Here is a 17,495-nt window from a genome sequence, read left to right on the forward strand (position 1 = left end):
TGTAGAAGGCCTCATCCACTTGTTCTTCCTGGTCAGGTGGCCTATAGCAGACACCCACTACAATGTCACCCTTACCCACCTTCTCTATAATCCTTACCCATAAACTCTCAGGTGGCTCCTCATCCATACCCAGGCAGAGCTCCAAGCACTCCAGCTGCTCTCTCTTCCCAGCCTGTCCTTCCTGAAGAGCCTCTATCCCTCAATTGCAACACTCCAGTCATGGAAGCCATCCCATCATGTCTCCATGACCCCAATAAGATTGTAGCCATGCAACTGCACACAGATCTCTAACTCCTCTTGTTTATTCCCCATGCTGTGTGCATTAGTGTACAGCACTTCAGAGAGGCATCCTAGCATGTTGACATCCTAGAAAGCGTTTGAGGGATTTCTCCACAATGGTGCCTTCCTTGCTTACATACAAGTGCTGGAGGTGACCCTGCTTAAGCCCCATTTTGTTGATTTTGTGTTCCGTTCCTGTCACAAATCAAGATATTCATGATGCAAACTTCAGGTACCAGATAGCAAACATTGGGACCACTCACCTGTCTTCCCGCCTCACACATAGTTGGCTCCAAGGGAAAAGCAAGTGAGCTGAAATACCATGGGCTACTTTTCCCTTACCAAGGAAAGCAAGATTCAGTAGACAAGAGGAGGGAAATGTAAGGTAGATGGGGGTTATGCAGAGTCAACACAACAGATGAACAACAGTAACTTAACACTGTCACTTTTCCAACAGTGGGAGGTTAGACAGCAGTTCCACTTCCTCCTCCTGATCTGTGTCACTGACTTTGCTATCATCTGAGCATTTCAGACATGGAAGGAAACTAATTGTTTCAAGCTCAGTCCAAAGACAACTGAAGAACAGTACTGGACCATCGTGAAGTGTAGATACATTGACTCTTTTGTAGCATCAGGCCTGTATGCTCCCATTTGCCAGTAAGGCAAAGTAAAAAAAGCTACAGGTAGCACCAGGTTAATAGCCCAAAAGGATCCCAAGACTCCAACATAAGAGATGAGGGTGACAATTTATGTAAAAATCAAAGTGCTAGTCTGCTCTATAACTAGGATGTGTTCCCTGTCACTAAGTTCTAGGACAGCCCTTAGCTCTGTGTAGGTAGAGTTGTGTTGGCTGGTAGCTATTCACACCAGACACAAGTCAACTCAAATGGATTCAGGACTCGTGATCCCTTTGGCAAACAGTACTTTGGTGAGGTGCATCAGGGGCTTGTGCTGTCTGAACATTGCATGGTTAATTCTGGTTTAACTGTTGGTTCAACCTGAATATAGTGGGCATGCTGATTGTATGAACAGCCATTTCACAAAACCCTTAGATTATAAAGCTTGGATTGGTTTTACCATTGCAGTAAAAAGAGCTACTCAGCAGGGAACACTGCAGAGTTTGACAGTGGCAGCCAGAAAATACCTTGATGGTGATTACTGAAAAGCAAGAATATTTTAAATGTGAAAGATCACAAGAGAAACAGGCAGCTGAGAATGTGAAATGTCAGGTAGCAGAAAGAGAAGAGTTACAAGTACAGAAAAGAAGTACTTTGAGGAACAGAAAAAGCACTACAGCTGCAATCAGTGGTAGAAGTGCTAGTGGCAGATACTGAAGAAAAAGTTAACTCGTCAAATTGCATTGGTATCTATCAGCCAACACAACATATATAGAAAAATCCAAGACAGATTATAATTAAAGATATCAATCACATACTATCATACTCTGACAGAACAGAAATGAGGACAAAAATGAGTTCAACAGCTAACTAAAGTATAATTGACAAGATATCACAATGTAACTTGTTATCTTTCATGGGCAATTTTAGTCATAGAAGCATAGAGTGGTTTGGGTTGGAAGGGACCTTTAAAGATCACCTAGTCCAACACCACCACCCCCCCCCGCCTGCCATGGGCAGGAACATCTTCAACTAGATCAGGTTGCTCAAAGGCCCATCCAACCTGACCTTGAACACTTCCAGGGATGGGGCATCTACCACCTCTCTGGGCAACCAATTCCAGTGTTTCACCACCCTCATCATAAAAAAATTCTTCCTTTTATCAACTCTGAATCTACCCTCTTTCAGTTTAAAACAGTTGCCCCTTGCCCTGTCACTACAGGTCTCGGTAAAAAGTCTCTATCCGTCTTTCTTATAAGCCCCCTTTATATATTGAAAGGTCACAATAAGGTCTCCCCAGAGCCTTCTCCTCTCCAGGCTGAACAACCCCAACTCTCTTAGCCTTTCTTCATAGGAGAAGTGTTCCAAGCCTTGGATCCTCTTCATGGCCCTCCTCTGGACCCGCTCCAACAGGTCCATGTCTATCTTGTGCTGGGGACCCCAGATCTGGACACAGTACTCCAGGTGGGGTCTCACCAGAGCAGAGTAGAGGGGCAGAATCACCTCCCTTGACCTGCTGGCCACACTTCTTTTGATGCAGCCCAGGATACATTTGGCTTTCTGTGCTGCAAGTGCATAATGCCAGCTCATGTCCAGCTTTTCATCCATCAGTATATCCCCAAGTCCTTCTCTGCAGGGCTGCTTTCAATCCATTCATCCCCCAGTCTGTATTGATATTGGGGATTGCCCTGACCCAGGTGCAGGACCTTGCACTTGTCCTGGTTGAACTTCATGAGGTTCACATGGGCCCACTCCTCAAGCCTGCCAAAGTCCCTATGGATGGCATCCCTTCCCTCTAGTGAATCAATTGCACCAGTCAGTTTAGTGTCATATGCAAACCCTTTGAGGGTGAACTCAATCCCAATATCTGTCATTAATGCCACATTAAGATGTAACAATTAAGAAACAGAAAGAATAATGGGATTGAGAAAGAATAATAGGTTAAGAATCACTAACCGAAACACTGAGAGACTATTTTAGCTATGATATAGTTTTTACAGGCACCTATTCACTCAAAAGAATGCATTAAAAAAACAACACTTCTTGCCAGGTGGCAACACAGAATCTATATATCTGCCATGACTTGAAATGCAGGTCCTTCATACAAGATGAAAGGGTTTCCACCAAACAACAGGTAAGCAAAAAATGCAAACTTCCCCTGAAATCTGTGATGGGAGTGAGGGGGAGGGAAGAAAACACAACACCTGGTAAAAAACAGGAAAGAAAAGCAAAGCAAGAAATTAACAAGACTACTGTGAGCCATTCCAATTTGAGAGTGAGGAGCAGAAGAAAGTGATGACAAGGACAGGTATCCATAGTATTTAGTAAATTGGGCGATGTACAGAAATCTAAGACTTGTGAGCAGTATATAACTGAGAATTTTCAGCTCAAATGCAAGACCTGGAAATTTATTAAAAGATTAGACAGGAAATAGGATATCTTCAGGAAGTGCCTACAAAGATTCTGCTTGAAGGAAAGACAGACTTACACTTCAAATAAGCCTGAGCAATTGCTAACTGAAAGTGTTGGACATGTTTCATGTGATACTTTAAAGTGCCAATATACAGACTCCCCCCAAAATGTCCACAAACAGAAGCCAACTAGCAAAGAAACTAGAGTATGCCAGAGAAACATGGAGGATCATTCTTGGCAAGAGAGTGCAAGAGCAACCAACCTCAGTCTGTTGGTGGCTTAGAGAGGAAGATAATAAACTGGTATCTATACTGCATATCCATGATGATACCAGAAACTAAATCAGTGATTAGTGATAACAAGAGAAAGGGAAAATCACAATAAAGGACACATCCTTCTACAAGATTCCTAAACCTCTTGCTACAGAGGCCTTGATTTCACAAAGAGAAACATACAGATGCTACCTCAAGGAACATTACTTTGGAAACAAAGAACACTTCTGAGTTTAGTTCTAAGAAGATACCGCAAAAAAACTACTTTAAATAGTTTTTCAGAATACATTACAATTATCTTTGGCATTTATTATCCTTTTGATGGTGAATGGTCAAGAAACAACTTCAGACACTGTATGTGAGGGCTTTTCCTCTTGAAAATCTGCTGCATATATTTTAATACAGTACCTTTATCCCATACAATATAAACATTAAGTTTAAAAATGTATTTGTACACAAATATTAGAAAATTTTAAGTGGAAAATAAAACTTATGAATTTTAAAAGCTCACAATAAAAGCTTTTTTTGATAACCATAGCTCTGTGTAATAAATGAAAAATGGTTGCTTTCATTGCTACTAGAAAAATAATATAATGAAACTTACATCTTTTTCTTTTTGGAGGTTGTCTACTTTTTCTTTCAACCGTTTGCATTCATAATCTAGTTTATCAGCTTTCTTGGATTCTTCAGATAACCTGTTTTGTAATTCCACTGCCTGTGAGAGCAAGAAGCAGTAATTTATCTGCAATTATTAACATTAAAAGAAAACATATGAAAGAAAGCAGTTAATGACCATTTGCCATGAGGCAAATAAGAGAAATATTTACCTACAGGACAGTCTAAAACTCTTTTTCATCAATTGTTATATGTTTCAGTATAACCAAAAGAATTCAAACACTAGCACAAATAAAAGAAACAACAAAAAGATGTAAAGTATCTTTAAAAATTTACATACAAGTGAAATTTACGAGGAAAACTGTATAATCCTATGAACCAAAGATCTTAGGAAAAGTAGAATAATCCCCCTACTTTCACAGACGTCAAGGAAAAGAAAAAAAACTCTCAAGAAACCTTTTGTCATCTCTTTTTCTACAAACCTCACTCAGAAGTCAGGCACTAGTTCATGCAATTAGGTAAATTTTCTTGTGCTTAGACATTTCTTATTCTTTATTAATACACAAACATGGAAATTCAGCTGCGGGCTCATTATCAGTTTTCTTTATTTCAAGGGACAATATGTTCCTACCAAAATGTCATAGATATTTTTCAAGCTGTAAGTTAGTAAAGAACTTTTAAAACTAAAAAAGGAGAAGAATAAAAGCTTAGCAGAAAAGATCAATGAGCGCAAGACAACTCGCCAAAGTTCTCAGCCTTTACTATTGTAGACTCAATCCCAGAATGTTAATAACATACCACAGTGTGTGAAAGCAGTAAACAGAGAAAAGACTGACTGGCAAACACATAAACTGAAAGAAGACTCAGCTGAAGATATATAATTAATTCTTATAGCAGGGCACAGAGTTAAGACTCCTGGAAACTAATTTGTTTGCATCAGATAGGGTTCACCTTTCTAAAAGGGGGAAGAGGGTCTTTGCCCACAAGCTAGCGGGGGGTCATTGACAGCTTTAAACTAGGCTTGAAGGGGGAGGGGGACAATATCAGGCTTGCCTGTGACAAGCGGTGGGATGACACGCTGTAGTAGTTTGGGCTAGGCTGTCCACTAAAACTAACGACTGATGCTCTCTAACTTCTTTCCCAAGTGAGAGAAGAACGAGAGAAAGAGAGATTGATGAGTTTAAAAGAAACTAAATTACTTGTCGTGGTTTGGCCTCAGACGGCAACAAAGAACCACGTGGCAGCCGCTCGCTCAGACCGGAGCCCCCACCGCGGCCGTGAGGGGAGAATGGGAAGAAAAAGGCAAAAAACTCGTGGGTTGAGACAAAGACAATTTAACAGAACAGCAAAGGGAGCAAGAAACAAAAACAACAATAACACTGACAGAGGAATATACAACCACGAGTACGATACCACCACTTGCCGACTGTGCCCTGGGACGCCCCCGACCCCTCTGCTCCCGCAGGGGTGACTTCCTCTTCCCCCCCCCCCGACTTCCTGCCCCTCCCCTTCCCCGGCTAGCTCCTGTTACCCCCTGGGCATGGCTCACATGGGATGGAATACCTGTGTCCCTGCTAGGTCCTGGGGAGAATTAACACTATCCCCGCCAGACCCAGGACATCATTCACCCCTTATTCCATGCCATTTCATGCCATGCCCAGATCCTACCGTTTCCAATTAAATACTATCAGTTTCCCCTGACATATATATATATGTATATCTCCATACAGGTATAATGTCCTTAGTCTGTGGGCCATCACTCTAAAATGTCCCTTGAGTTCATTTAATCCATGACTTTGAGCTCCATCTGTTAGAACAGTCCCTCAGGGCATGCAAGATGGTGTGTGTGGGGCTGCACTGTCGCATGCTGTATTTTTGGGACTTGTGGCTGATGTATCCGGTGCAGCTCATGTCCATGGTCCATGGGTTGAAAATGTCAAATGAAGTTGCTGGATGCCAGCTGCTGAGGTCAGTTCTGGTCCCTTCACTGCTGTACTCGGTTTTTCATCAGAGTCCATTTGTCATTAGTTTGGGTGATTCTTACTATAGTACAACCAATAGCAGTTACAGAAATGAGATGTACAGTGGCAGGCTCATTTAGCAATTAACATCATACAGTTTCATTCACTGGCTATTCTCGCCCAAAATCAGGTCCCCGTGAGGTACACATCGAACTTCCCCATCCTTCCACATCACCCACCAAGTGCACTCAGGTCCTTGAGCAAAGGCAATCCCACGGATGGGTTTGCCTTTGCCTGAGGCAGGACTAACCCAGACTGTCTTCCCTAACATATTCTTCATGTGCACTACGGGAACTCTATCTCCCTCCACAGTACGTGGAGGTTTTGATTGGGCAGGGCCAGCTCGGTTGGTAGACCCCCTGGTGTTAACTAGCCAGGTAGCCTTTGCTAAATGTGTATCCCAATTTTTTAAAGTTCCACCACCCATTGCTCTCAGTGCATTTTTTAACAGTCCATTGTACTCTTCTATCTTCCCAGAGGCTGGTGCATGATAAGGGATGTGATAGACCTATTCAATACCATGCTCTTTGGCACAGGTGTCAATGAGGCTGTTTCGGAAATGAGTCCCGTTGTCTGACTCAATTCTCTCTGGGGTGCCATGTCGCCCCAGGACTTGTTTTTCAAGGCCCAGGATGGTGTTCCGGGCGGTGGCATGGGGCACAGGGTATGTTTCCAGCCATCTGGTGGTTGCTTCCACCATTGTGAGCACATGGCGCTTGCCTTGACGGGTTTGTGGGAGTGTAATATAATCGATCTGCCAGGCCTCCCCATATTTGTATTTCAGCCATCGTCCTCCATACCAAAGAGGCTTTAATCGCTTGGCTTGCTTGATTGCAGTGCATGTCTCACATTCGTGGATGACCTGTGCAATAGTGTCCATGGTCAAATCCACCCCTTGATCACGAGCCCATCTATATGTAGTGTCTTTTCCTTGATGGCCTGAGGAGTCATGGGCCCATTGAGCTGTGAATAATTCACCCTTATGTTGCCAGTCCAGATCCGCCTCGGCCACTTCAATCTTAGCAGCCTGATCCACTTGCTGGTTGTTCTGATGTTCCTCAGTGGCCCGGCTCTTGGGTACATGGGCATCTACATGACGTACTTTCACAACCAGATTCTCTACCCGGGCAGCGATATCTTGCCACAATTCAGCAGCCCAGATAGGTTTGCCTCTGCGCTGCCAGTTGCTCTGCTTCCACTGCTGTAACCACCCCCACAAGGCATTTGCCACCATCCATGAATCGGTGTAGAGATAAAGTACTGGCCATTTTTCCCGCTCGGCAATGTCCAAAGCCAGCTGAATTGCTTTCACCTCTGCAAACTGGCTTGATTCACCTTGTCCTTCAGTGGCTTCTGCAACTCGTCTTGTAGGACTCCACACGGCAGCCTTCCACTTTCTATGCTTTCCCACAATCCGGCAGGACCCATCAGTGAACAGGGCATATCTCTTCTCATTTTCTGGTAGTTCATTATACGGTGGAGCCTCTTCTGCACGCATCACCTCCTCTTCCGGTGACATTCCAAAATCCTTGCCTTCTGGCCAGTCCGTAATCACCTCTAGAATTCCTGGGCGACTGGGGTTTCCCACTCGAGTTTGCTGTGTGATCAGTGCAATCCACTTACTCCATGTAGCATCCGTTGCATGATGTGTGGCAGGGACCCTTTCTTTGAACATCCAACCCAGCACCGGCAGTCGAGGTGCTAAGAGGAGCTGTGCTTCTGTACCAACCACTTCCGAAGCAACTCGAACCCCTTCATATGCTGCCAGTATCTCCTTTTCTGTTGGAGTATAGCAGGCTTCGGATCCTCTGTATCCCCAACTCCAAAACCCTAGGGGTCGACCGCGTGTCTCCCCTGGCGCTTTCTGCCAGAGGCTCCAGGTAGGGCCGTTCTCCCCAGCTGCGGTGTAGAGCACGTTTTTAACATCTTGTCCTGCCTGGACTGGCCCCAGAGCTACTGCATGGACTATTTCCTGTTTGCTTTGTTCAAAAGCTTGTCGCTGCTCAGGACCCCATTTAAAATCGTTCTTCTTCCGGGTTACTTGATACAGAGGGCTCACAATCAGACTGTAATCTGGGATATGCATCCTCCAAAAACCCACAATGCCCAGGAAAGCTTGTGTTTCCTTTTTCCTAGTTGGTGGAGACATAGCTGCTATTTTGTTCATCACGTCCATTGGGATCTGACGGCGTCCATCTTGCCATTTTACTCCTAAAAACTGGATCTCCTGTGCAGGTCCCTTGACCTTACTTCGTCTTATGGCAAAACCAGCTTTCAGAAGGATTTGAATTATTTTATTCCCCTTCTCAAAAACTTCTTCTGCTGTGTTGCCCCATACGATGATGTCGTCAATGTACTGCAGATGTTCCGGAGCTTCACCCTGTTCCAGTGCAGTCTGGATCAGTCCATGGCAAATAGTAGGGCTGTGTTTCCACCCCTGGGGCAGTCGGTTCCAGGTGTACTGGACACCCCTCCAAGTGAAAGCAAACTGTGACCTGCACTCCGCTGCCAGAGGGATTGAGAAAAATGCATTAGCGATATCAGTTGTGGCATACCACTTGGCTGCCTTTGACTCCAGTTCGTATTGAAGTTCTAACATGTCTGGCACGGCAGCACTCAGCGGTGGCGTGACTTCATTAAGGCCACGATAGTCCACAGTTAGCCTCCACTCTCCATTAGATTTCTGCACTGGCCATATGGGACTGTTAAAGGGCGAGCGAGTCTTGCTGATCACTCCTTGAATCTCTAGTTGACGAATCAGCTTATGGATGGGGATCAGAGAATCTCGGTTAGTTCGATATCGCCACCGATGAACCGTTGTGGTAGCGATTGGCACCTGTTGTTCTTCAGCCCTCAACAACCCCACAACATAAGGATCCTCTGAGAGACCAGGCAAGGTAGACAACTGTTTAACTTCTTCCGCCTCCAAGGCAGCTATGCCAAAAGTCCACCGGTACCCTTTTGGGTCCTTAAAATACCCTCTCCTGAGATAATTTATACCACGGATGCATGGAGCATCTGGGCCAGTCACAATGGGATGCTTTTGCCACTCATTCCCAGTTAGGCTCACCTCAGCTTCCAATACAGTCAGCTGTTGGGATCCCCCTGTCACTCCAGAAATGCAAATGGGTTCTGTCCCTCTATAGCTTGATGGTATTAAGGTACACTGTGCGCCTGTGTCCACTAGAGCTCTATACTCCTGTGGCTCTGATGTGCCAGGCCATCGAATCCACACTGTCCAATAAACCTGGTTGTCCCTTTCCCCCACCTGGCTGGAGGCAGGGCCCCTCTAATCCTGGTCATAGTATCCATTACTCGCTTCTTGCAGAAAATTTTTGGAATTTGGAAAGTTGGTGTTGGAAGTTCCTTCAAGGGGATCAGAAGTAGGCTCAGGCCTTCTATTCTGTCTGGGGAACTGCACATTGGAAACCGGGGCGGCACTTTTCCTGGAGAGATCCCCTTTTGTGGTTGTTCTTCCTTGGAATTCCTGTACCCGTGCCCGTAGGATTGAAGTAGGTTGTCCATCCCACTTCCTCATGTCCTCTCCGTGGTCACGCAGGCAGAACCACAGGGTGCTTCGTGGTGTGTACCCCCTGTATTCTCTATCCTGAGTGGAAAAACGTCTGCCCCTAACAGCTGAGATATTGGCTCGTATAGGTGGGGAGGACATATTCTCTTCAAGTTGCTGGACCTTCCGGGACAGTTTCTCCACAGCTGAGACGAGGGGAGAAGAGAGACTTTCTTCTTATTGCCGAAGTCGGGCAGCCACCTCATCCACTGTTGGTCCCTCTTCGCCTTTCCATTCCATCACTGCCAATGAGTTGGCATATGATGATGGGGCGCTCCGTACAAACTTCCGTCACATGGACCTTGTGCATTGGATCCCATCAGGATCTGTGGGTGACTGTGCATTGTCCAGGTCATGATAAATCATATCCCGCATGGCTAATTCTCTCAGGTACTGGATACCTCTTGCCATGGTGGTCCACTTGCTCGGATGACATACAATATCTTCACTGAAGGGATACCTTTCCCTCACGCCTGACAAGAGTCGCCTCCAGAGGCTGAGGGCTTGTGCCTTTTTCCCAATTGCCTTGTCAATGCCCCCCTCTCTAGACAGAGATCCCAGCTGCCTGGCTTCCCTACCCTCCAGTTCCAAGCTACTGGCTCTGTTATCCCAGCACCGGAGCAGCCAGGTGACAATGTGCTCGCCTGGAAGTCGACTGAAATCTTTTCACATGTCCTGCAGCTCGCTCAGGGACAGGGATCGAGTGATTATCTCTGGTTCTGCCTCTTCCTCTTGTTCTCGTGATGACCCTGGATCATCGTCATCCTTCACTGAGCGAACTGATTTCTTGGTGTATCTCTTCTTCTGGATAGGGGCAACTGATACGGGCACAGGTTGGTTTTCTGGTTCAGTTGCAGTGCCTGCCACTGGGTTTGGAGTAGCCACAGCGCCTGCCACAGGGGTTGGAGTAGCCAGTGTCTGTCGCAGGAGTGGCAGTAGCCACACTGCCTGTCGGCCTGGTTTCCATCTCTTTCTCCTGAGGATGCTGTGCAACATTGAGCAATGCTTGGTAGATACTGGCCAGGGCCCATCACAGTGCAGTGAGTTGTGCCTCTCTGGAATAGCCACAGCATTTTCCTTTCAAATATTCTATCACTTTATCAGGGTCCTGTAATTGTTCGGGGGTGAAATCCCAGACCATTGGAGGTGAAAAACTCTCTAGATACCTGCCCATGTTCTCCCACATGCCATGCCACCCATGACTATCCAGCCTCGGGGCAGATCTCTGGGTGGTAGTCTTAAATAGTTGCTTAACCCTAAACAAAAACTGAAACACATTCAGGAGACCTAGCAATAGGACTAAGCTGGGTTGCATGTCCCAAGAGTATTCAAAATTCTCAAAAACTGGCATACCTGACACGAAAGAGAAAAGGCGATGTGAAAGAGCTGGGGAAAGTATCCTCCCCTGCTTCCCCCATAGACTCAGTGTGTTTATTAATAAATTCCCCGAGATATGGGCAGGAAAGCAGTGCCGAATAAACGCCCCAACAGTGCTGAACAGTGATGCTATCATATCATAAATTGATATCACACAGGACAGCAAAATTATAATCCTGAGGTGATAAACATCATCATGGGGAGTACATAGAACACGTAAGAATTTACATAACACAGCCATGAAAACAAACAAAGCAACATTTTGCCCAGCGAATAATACAATAAATACCGATAACAAATTCATTTTAACACGCTCTGGTCAGATCTGTCGTTATCTCAACCCTCTGAGTGCCCCACGTTGGGCGCCAAAAAGGACTGTAGTGGTTTGGCCTCAGACGGCAACAAAGGACCACGTGGCAGCCGCTCGCTCAGACTGGAGCCCCCACCGCCACTACGGCCATGAGGGGAGAATGGGAAGAAAAAGGCAAAAAACTCGTAGGTTGAGACAAAGGCAATTTAACAGAACAGCAAAGGGAGCAAGAAACAACAACAACAATAACACTGACAGAGGAATATGCAACCACAAGTACGATACCACCACTTGCCGACCATGCCCCGGGATGCCCCAGCCCGCTCTGCTCCCCCATGGTGGCTTCCTGCCCCTCCCCTTCCCCCGGCTAGCTCCTGCTACCCCCTGGGCATGGCTCACATGGGATGGAATACCTGTGTCCCTGCTAGATCCTGGGGAGAATTAACCCTATCCCCGCCAGACCCAGGACACCTGGTGCAGCTAAAAAACCTTTGAACAGTTTTTTATGACAATTTATTTCATTTTAGAGCAACATCATAATTTGTTGCTTTTAAGAGAACAGTCTCTCAGTAGCTGTCCTACACTGATTGTCTTGTCTATTATAATATGGAAGAAAACAAGCTAAAGGAGGCCCCTGAAATCTTGCTGCTTTGGAATCCAAACTCTCATTCTTTCTGTAAAATATTCTGCTATTTATTTTCCTCAAATAAATGAAAGGTGTCTGCTTTCATCACAAGACATTTATTCTGGAGCCTAACGTTCCTTTTATTGTATATCACTTTGATTTTTGCTGTAGTATTAAAATTGTCCATTAAATTTATTTCATAATCCTAAATTTTCTTCCTTGCTTTCCTCACTTCTTTATGGTACAAGCTAATATACCTCTTCAGCTTCTCCCAACAACATTTACAAGGCAACTGTATTATCATTAATAGAAAAAACAGCATTGCATTAAAAATACAGGCAATACAAGTTGAAATGTAAATGTGAATCAACTTAGACCATTCAAAAATGCTGTTTTATTTCATTCATTTCATTAATTTCCTTTTCCCCTCTCCCTTCCCCCTCTCTTTCCCTTCCTCACTCTTGCCCTCTCCCTCTTCCTTCACCCCCTCTCCCTTACCCCCTTTTTCTCTTTCCCCCCTCTCTTGCTCTCCCTTCTCTTGCCCTATATTTCTCTTGCTTACCCTCTACATTTCTCTCACCTTCTCTCTCTCCCTCTCACCATCTTGCTCACTCACATTCTCACTTGCTCACCTCCTGTCTTTCACCTTCTCTCTGACTCAGTCGCCTTCTCGACTGCTCTCATTTTGCCAATTGCACACTTGCTCATCCCTCCTCTCACCCTCTCTCTCCTGCCTGTCCACCTCCTCTCTCGCTCACCCTCTCTCTCACTTCCATATGCCCTCTCTCTCTCACCACATATCTCCCTCTCACTCACTTGCCTGCGCTCTCTTTCTCTAGCCCACCTTCTCTCTCGCTTGCCTTGTCTTCCTAGCTCTCCCTCCCCTTCTCTCTTACTCACTCCCTTTCTATCTCTTGTCTTCTCTCTCTCACTCCTTGCCTGCTCTTAGTGATATCAAAACCTCTATGATTGTAATTCTGTAAATCATTTGGGTAAATGATTCTTGACAAGACAATGGGATAGAAAGAACAACTGGACCTAAAACCAGGTAGCAGAAACTTCAGAGGGCTGATTGCCCAAGAAACTTGGCTATACCGCATGAAATGCGTCCTTAAGGTGAACTTGACTAATCATAATATGAAAACCACTCCTCTAGAAGTTAGGATACCTGCCTCCACTTGAAGACCCTCACCCGCTGAGCCTGTGCAGTAAAGAGACACTGTACCTTTAATTGAAGACGAGGACATTTTACACAATTCAGCTTCAAAATAAGGAATTATGAGCACCAGTAAAAAGTTGATAAACAATGAATATGTTAATTATGCTAATTTACAATGTATAAATGAATGACTGTTCCAATTTCATGTGTGCTAGCTTTGTGGAGACGCCCCCTAGCACCCTTTTCTGCGCAGAATTGCTAATAAATAGCTAATACCTCAACTCTGTGTGTTATTGGCTTGCACACCGGGTAAAGGATCCCATGAGTTTTGGGACATTAGTCTCCTCCTTACCCCTTCTCTCACCTTTTTGACCCCTCTCTTGCCTTCTCTCCCTCATCTTCTCTCTCACTCTGGTTCTCTTGCCCTCACCACCTCTCTCACAGTTTCTACCCCCCCCTCCACCTTGTGTGGGTGCCTTCTCTCTCTCACCCTCTCATGCTTTCTTTCTCTTCATTCTTTTTGTATTTACATTTGCTCTCTTTAGTTGCATGTTGTACCACTCGGTCAGGTCCTTTACTCATGGATGAGGAATTAGTTGTTTTGACTCTGGACGTACTAAGTATCCTTAGATTAGACCTACAAAACTGTTAGACCAAGTTTTTTACAAACTGAGATTTGTTGTCCATTCATGCTAGATGTTTTTTATTGAAGTAAAACATTTAATTTCTGACTTTGCAATGGTATGATTTAGAAATTCAGACTTACTTTATTCCAGATGGAAAATTTTTAGGCATTAGATTTTTTTAATGAAAAGAATTAATAAGAATAATTAATTCATCGAGTGCCGTTGATCAGCTTTTTTAGGCCTACCTGCGTTACCTTTCCTTACCTGGAAGAACAAATCTTGGTCTTGATAAGTTTGAAACTAGTACTTTGTTATTAGTTGAGACAGCTTTCCAAAATGTCGGTTGTGTTAAGTGATATGGGATGGTTTTATATTTTGAGATATGTATATGAGCTGGTGCAATTTTTTTAGTTTGTTTTAAAGATGGATTTAAAAACTATGCCAAAATAGAGTAAGTGCTTCCTATTGCCTCTAAATCATCTTTCTATTTTGTAATGTATGTGCATATATATATAGTGATGTACATATGTATGCAGATTCTAGGGCAACAGATTAACGACTTCACTCTTCCTGATGTTAACCTGATTGGAGAGCACTCTGATGCTGCAGAGCTTGGGAGAATGCTTCAGCTTATTTTGGGATGTGCTGTGAATTGTGAACAGAAGCAAGGTATTAAATTTTGAAAGTATGTTTTGCTTCCAGGGTAGTTAATGAAAATCTAACTTGCTTTTTAAATAACTGAGGGAAAATGATAGGTTGCTATGAGAGACAAATTTACTTTTTCTAAATCATAACACTACTTTATTTTACAGACAATAAGTGCTGTTATGTTATGAGCTTTACTAAGTTTGCAGGCTGGAAATGTGGAATTGGTTTTGCTTTCAACATGCATATTTTTAGTTTGGGTTCCCTGAGCTGAAAAGGGACTTCACAAATGAAAAGTCTTGTCCCCAGCCTTTAACTATTCATGTGTGAGTTAGCTCTGTGAAGTGAAGAATCAACAAATGTGATTTACATGTCCTTCACTGTGACCCTTGGGTTCAGGAACGTATCCCAATATCTCACTGCATGTCAGAGAGCCTTCGTTGTCACCAGGTGCCATCTACTGAAAACTGAGACACTAGGGTTTCAGAAACTTCTGCACATGGTTAGCACTGGAGTATGGGAGATTGTGCCCTTCTGCACCAGTAGCTGGAGGCCAGGCAGGATATCCCAAGGACATCTAAAGTGTCACTAGAGGCCTATGTTTAATCTACTGAATTCCACCTCAGCAGTTATTGGAAAACACTTCTATCTCCTCTGGCTTCTGTGGTGCCAGTTGTTTATCTGACCTACACAAGTAAAATGGAGACCCATTCAGTTTCTCTCCATATATGGCAGAAGATTTGCTGGATGGTTAAAGTATTTCTTAAGGGCCCTTGTTGCATCCTTGGGTGTATGATGTCTTATTGTGATCCAATTCCCTTCAATTATGTTTAATTCAAATCAGATTAAGGTAAAAATCCAAACAGTTATTCAGAAGGTTTAAAATCACAGAATCACATAATGGTTGAGGTTGGAAGGGACCTCTGGAGGTCATCTGGTCCAATGCCCCTGCTCAAGCAGGGCCACCTAGAGACGGTTGCCCAGGATCACGTCCAGATGGCTTCTGAACATCTCCAAGTATGGAGATTACACAACCTCACTGGTCAACCTGGTCCAGTGCTCAGTCACCCTCATAGTGAAAAAGTGTTTCCTGCTCTTCAGACAGAACCTCCTGTTTTTTCATTTGTGCCCATTGCCTCTTGTCACTGGATGCCACTGAAAAGAACGTAGCTTCATCTTGTTTTCACCTTCTCTTCACATATTTATATACACTGATGAGATTCCTCCCTGAGCCTTCTCTTCCCTAAAATAAGCAGTCCCAGCTCTCTCAGCCTTTCCTCATAGGAGAGATGCTCCAGTCCCTTAATCATCTTTGCAGCCCTTCACAGAACTCCCAGTAGCTCCGTATCTCTCTTGTACTGAGGAGCCCAGAACTGGACACAGGACTCCAGCTGTGGCCTCAACAGTGCTGAATAAAGGGGAAGGATCTCCTCCCTCGACCTGCTAGCAACACTCCTCCTAATGCAGCCCAGGATACCATTTATCCTTTTTGCTGCCGCCAGGTGCCCACCAAGCCACTCTATCACTCCTGTCCTCAGTGAGACAGGGGGGTGAAAATATGATTAAAAACTCGTGGGTCAAGATAAAGGCAGTTTAATAAAAAAAGCAAAGGCCACTCATGGAAGCAAAGGAAACAAACAACAAAAATATTATTTGTTGGGGCCATGCAGAACATCTGGAAGATCGATCAGGACTGATTTTGGAGCCCTTCTGAGCATGTGGCAGATCAAGCAAAACTTGATCAGAACTAAAACTATATTGCTTTAAGAATAAGATTGTTTCGAGCAGGCCAGACAGAAGAAAAAAAAACATTGTGTGTGTCTGTGAAGTTCAGGCTGGAAAACCGCCTGGAGGAGTGTGTGTAGAAAGATGTGGCTGAAAACAGTCGCATTCTGTGAGAATGGGAGTGCTCGCCCTGTTTGGCAAAACAGCTCAGAAACTAGCTCTCTATATATAGCTTTGTGTATGTGAATAAAGGCTTCTGCTTCTGCTTTTGCTGCTGCTTCTGCTTCTGCTTATAGCATACAATTGCGTCCTGATCAATCATCGCTGCAAATTGGTGCCCTGTGACATGACGTCATATGGTATGGAACATCTCTTTGGTCACTTTGGGTCAGCTGTCCTGTCTATGTCCCCCTCTTGCCCACCCCCAGCCTGCTGGTCTTTGTGGGGGGAGTTTGGAGAGACAGCCTTGATGCTGTAGGAGCACTGCTCAGCAGTAACCAAAACATTGGTGTGTTATCAACGCTGTTCTAGCTACAAATACAAAGCACAGCACTATGAGGGCTGCTATGGGGAAAGTTAACTCTGTCTCAGCTAGACCCAATACAGGAACATTGCTGGCTCGTGTTCAATCTGGTGTCCACCAGGACCCCCAGATCCTTTTCTGCCAAGCTGCTTTCCAGCTGGGTGGCCCCCAGCATGCACTGGTGCCTGGGCTTGTTCCTCCCCAGGTGCAGGGCTTTGCCCTTCCCCTTGTTGAACTTCATGAGGTTCCTGTCAGCCCATTTCTCCAGTCTGTTAAAGTCCCTCTGGATGACAGCATGACCCTCTGGCGTATCAGCCACTCCTCCCACTGTTGTGTCACCAGCAAACTTGCTGAGGGTACACTCTGCCCCATCATCCAGATCATTAATGAAGATGTTGAACAGGACTGGACCCAGTATTGACCCCTGGGGTATACCGCTAGTTGCTGGTGTCCAACTAGACTTTGTGCCACTGATCACCACCCTCTGGGCCCAACCATTCAGCCAGTTTTCAACCCACCTCAGTGTCTGCTCATACAGCCCATACAGCTTCTCTAAGAGGATCTTATGGGAGACAGTGTCAAAGGCCTTACTCAAATCAACGTGGTCAATATCCACTGCTCTCTCCTCATCCACCAGGCCAGTCATTTCATCACAGAAGTGTATCAAGTTGGTCGATCATGACTTCTCCTTGGTGAAGCCATGCTGACTAATCCTGATGAT

General features: G+C 44.8%; 1 protein-coding gene across 1 annotated transcript in view; it reads right to left on the minus strand.

The window, feature by feature from the left end:
- The window catches only part of LOC141476645 (protein Hook homolog 3-like), a 170,604-nt gene that overhangs the window by 40,972 nt on the left and 112,137 nt on the right, over positions 1 to 17,495 (minus strand). Inside the window, exon 12 of the mRNA XM_074165428.1 lies at positions 4,185 to 4,295. Coding sequence (XP_074021529.1) covers positions 4,185 to 4,295 — 111 coding nt within the window. The remainder of the gene's footprint in view (positions 1 to 4,184; positions 4,296 to 17,495) is intronic.

The sequence above is a fragment of the Numenius arquata genome, chromosome W (assembly GCF_964106895.1).
Source record: "Numenius arquata chromosome W, bNumArq3.hap1.1, whole genome shotgun sequence".
NCBI classification, from domain to species: domain Eukaryota; kingdom Metazoa; phylum Chordata; class Aves; order Charadriiformes; family Scolopacidae; genus Numenius; species Numenius arquata.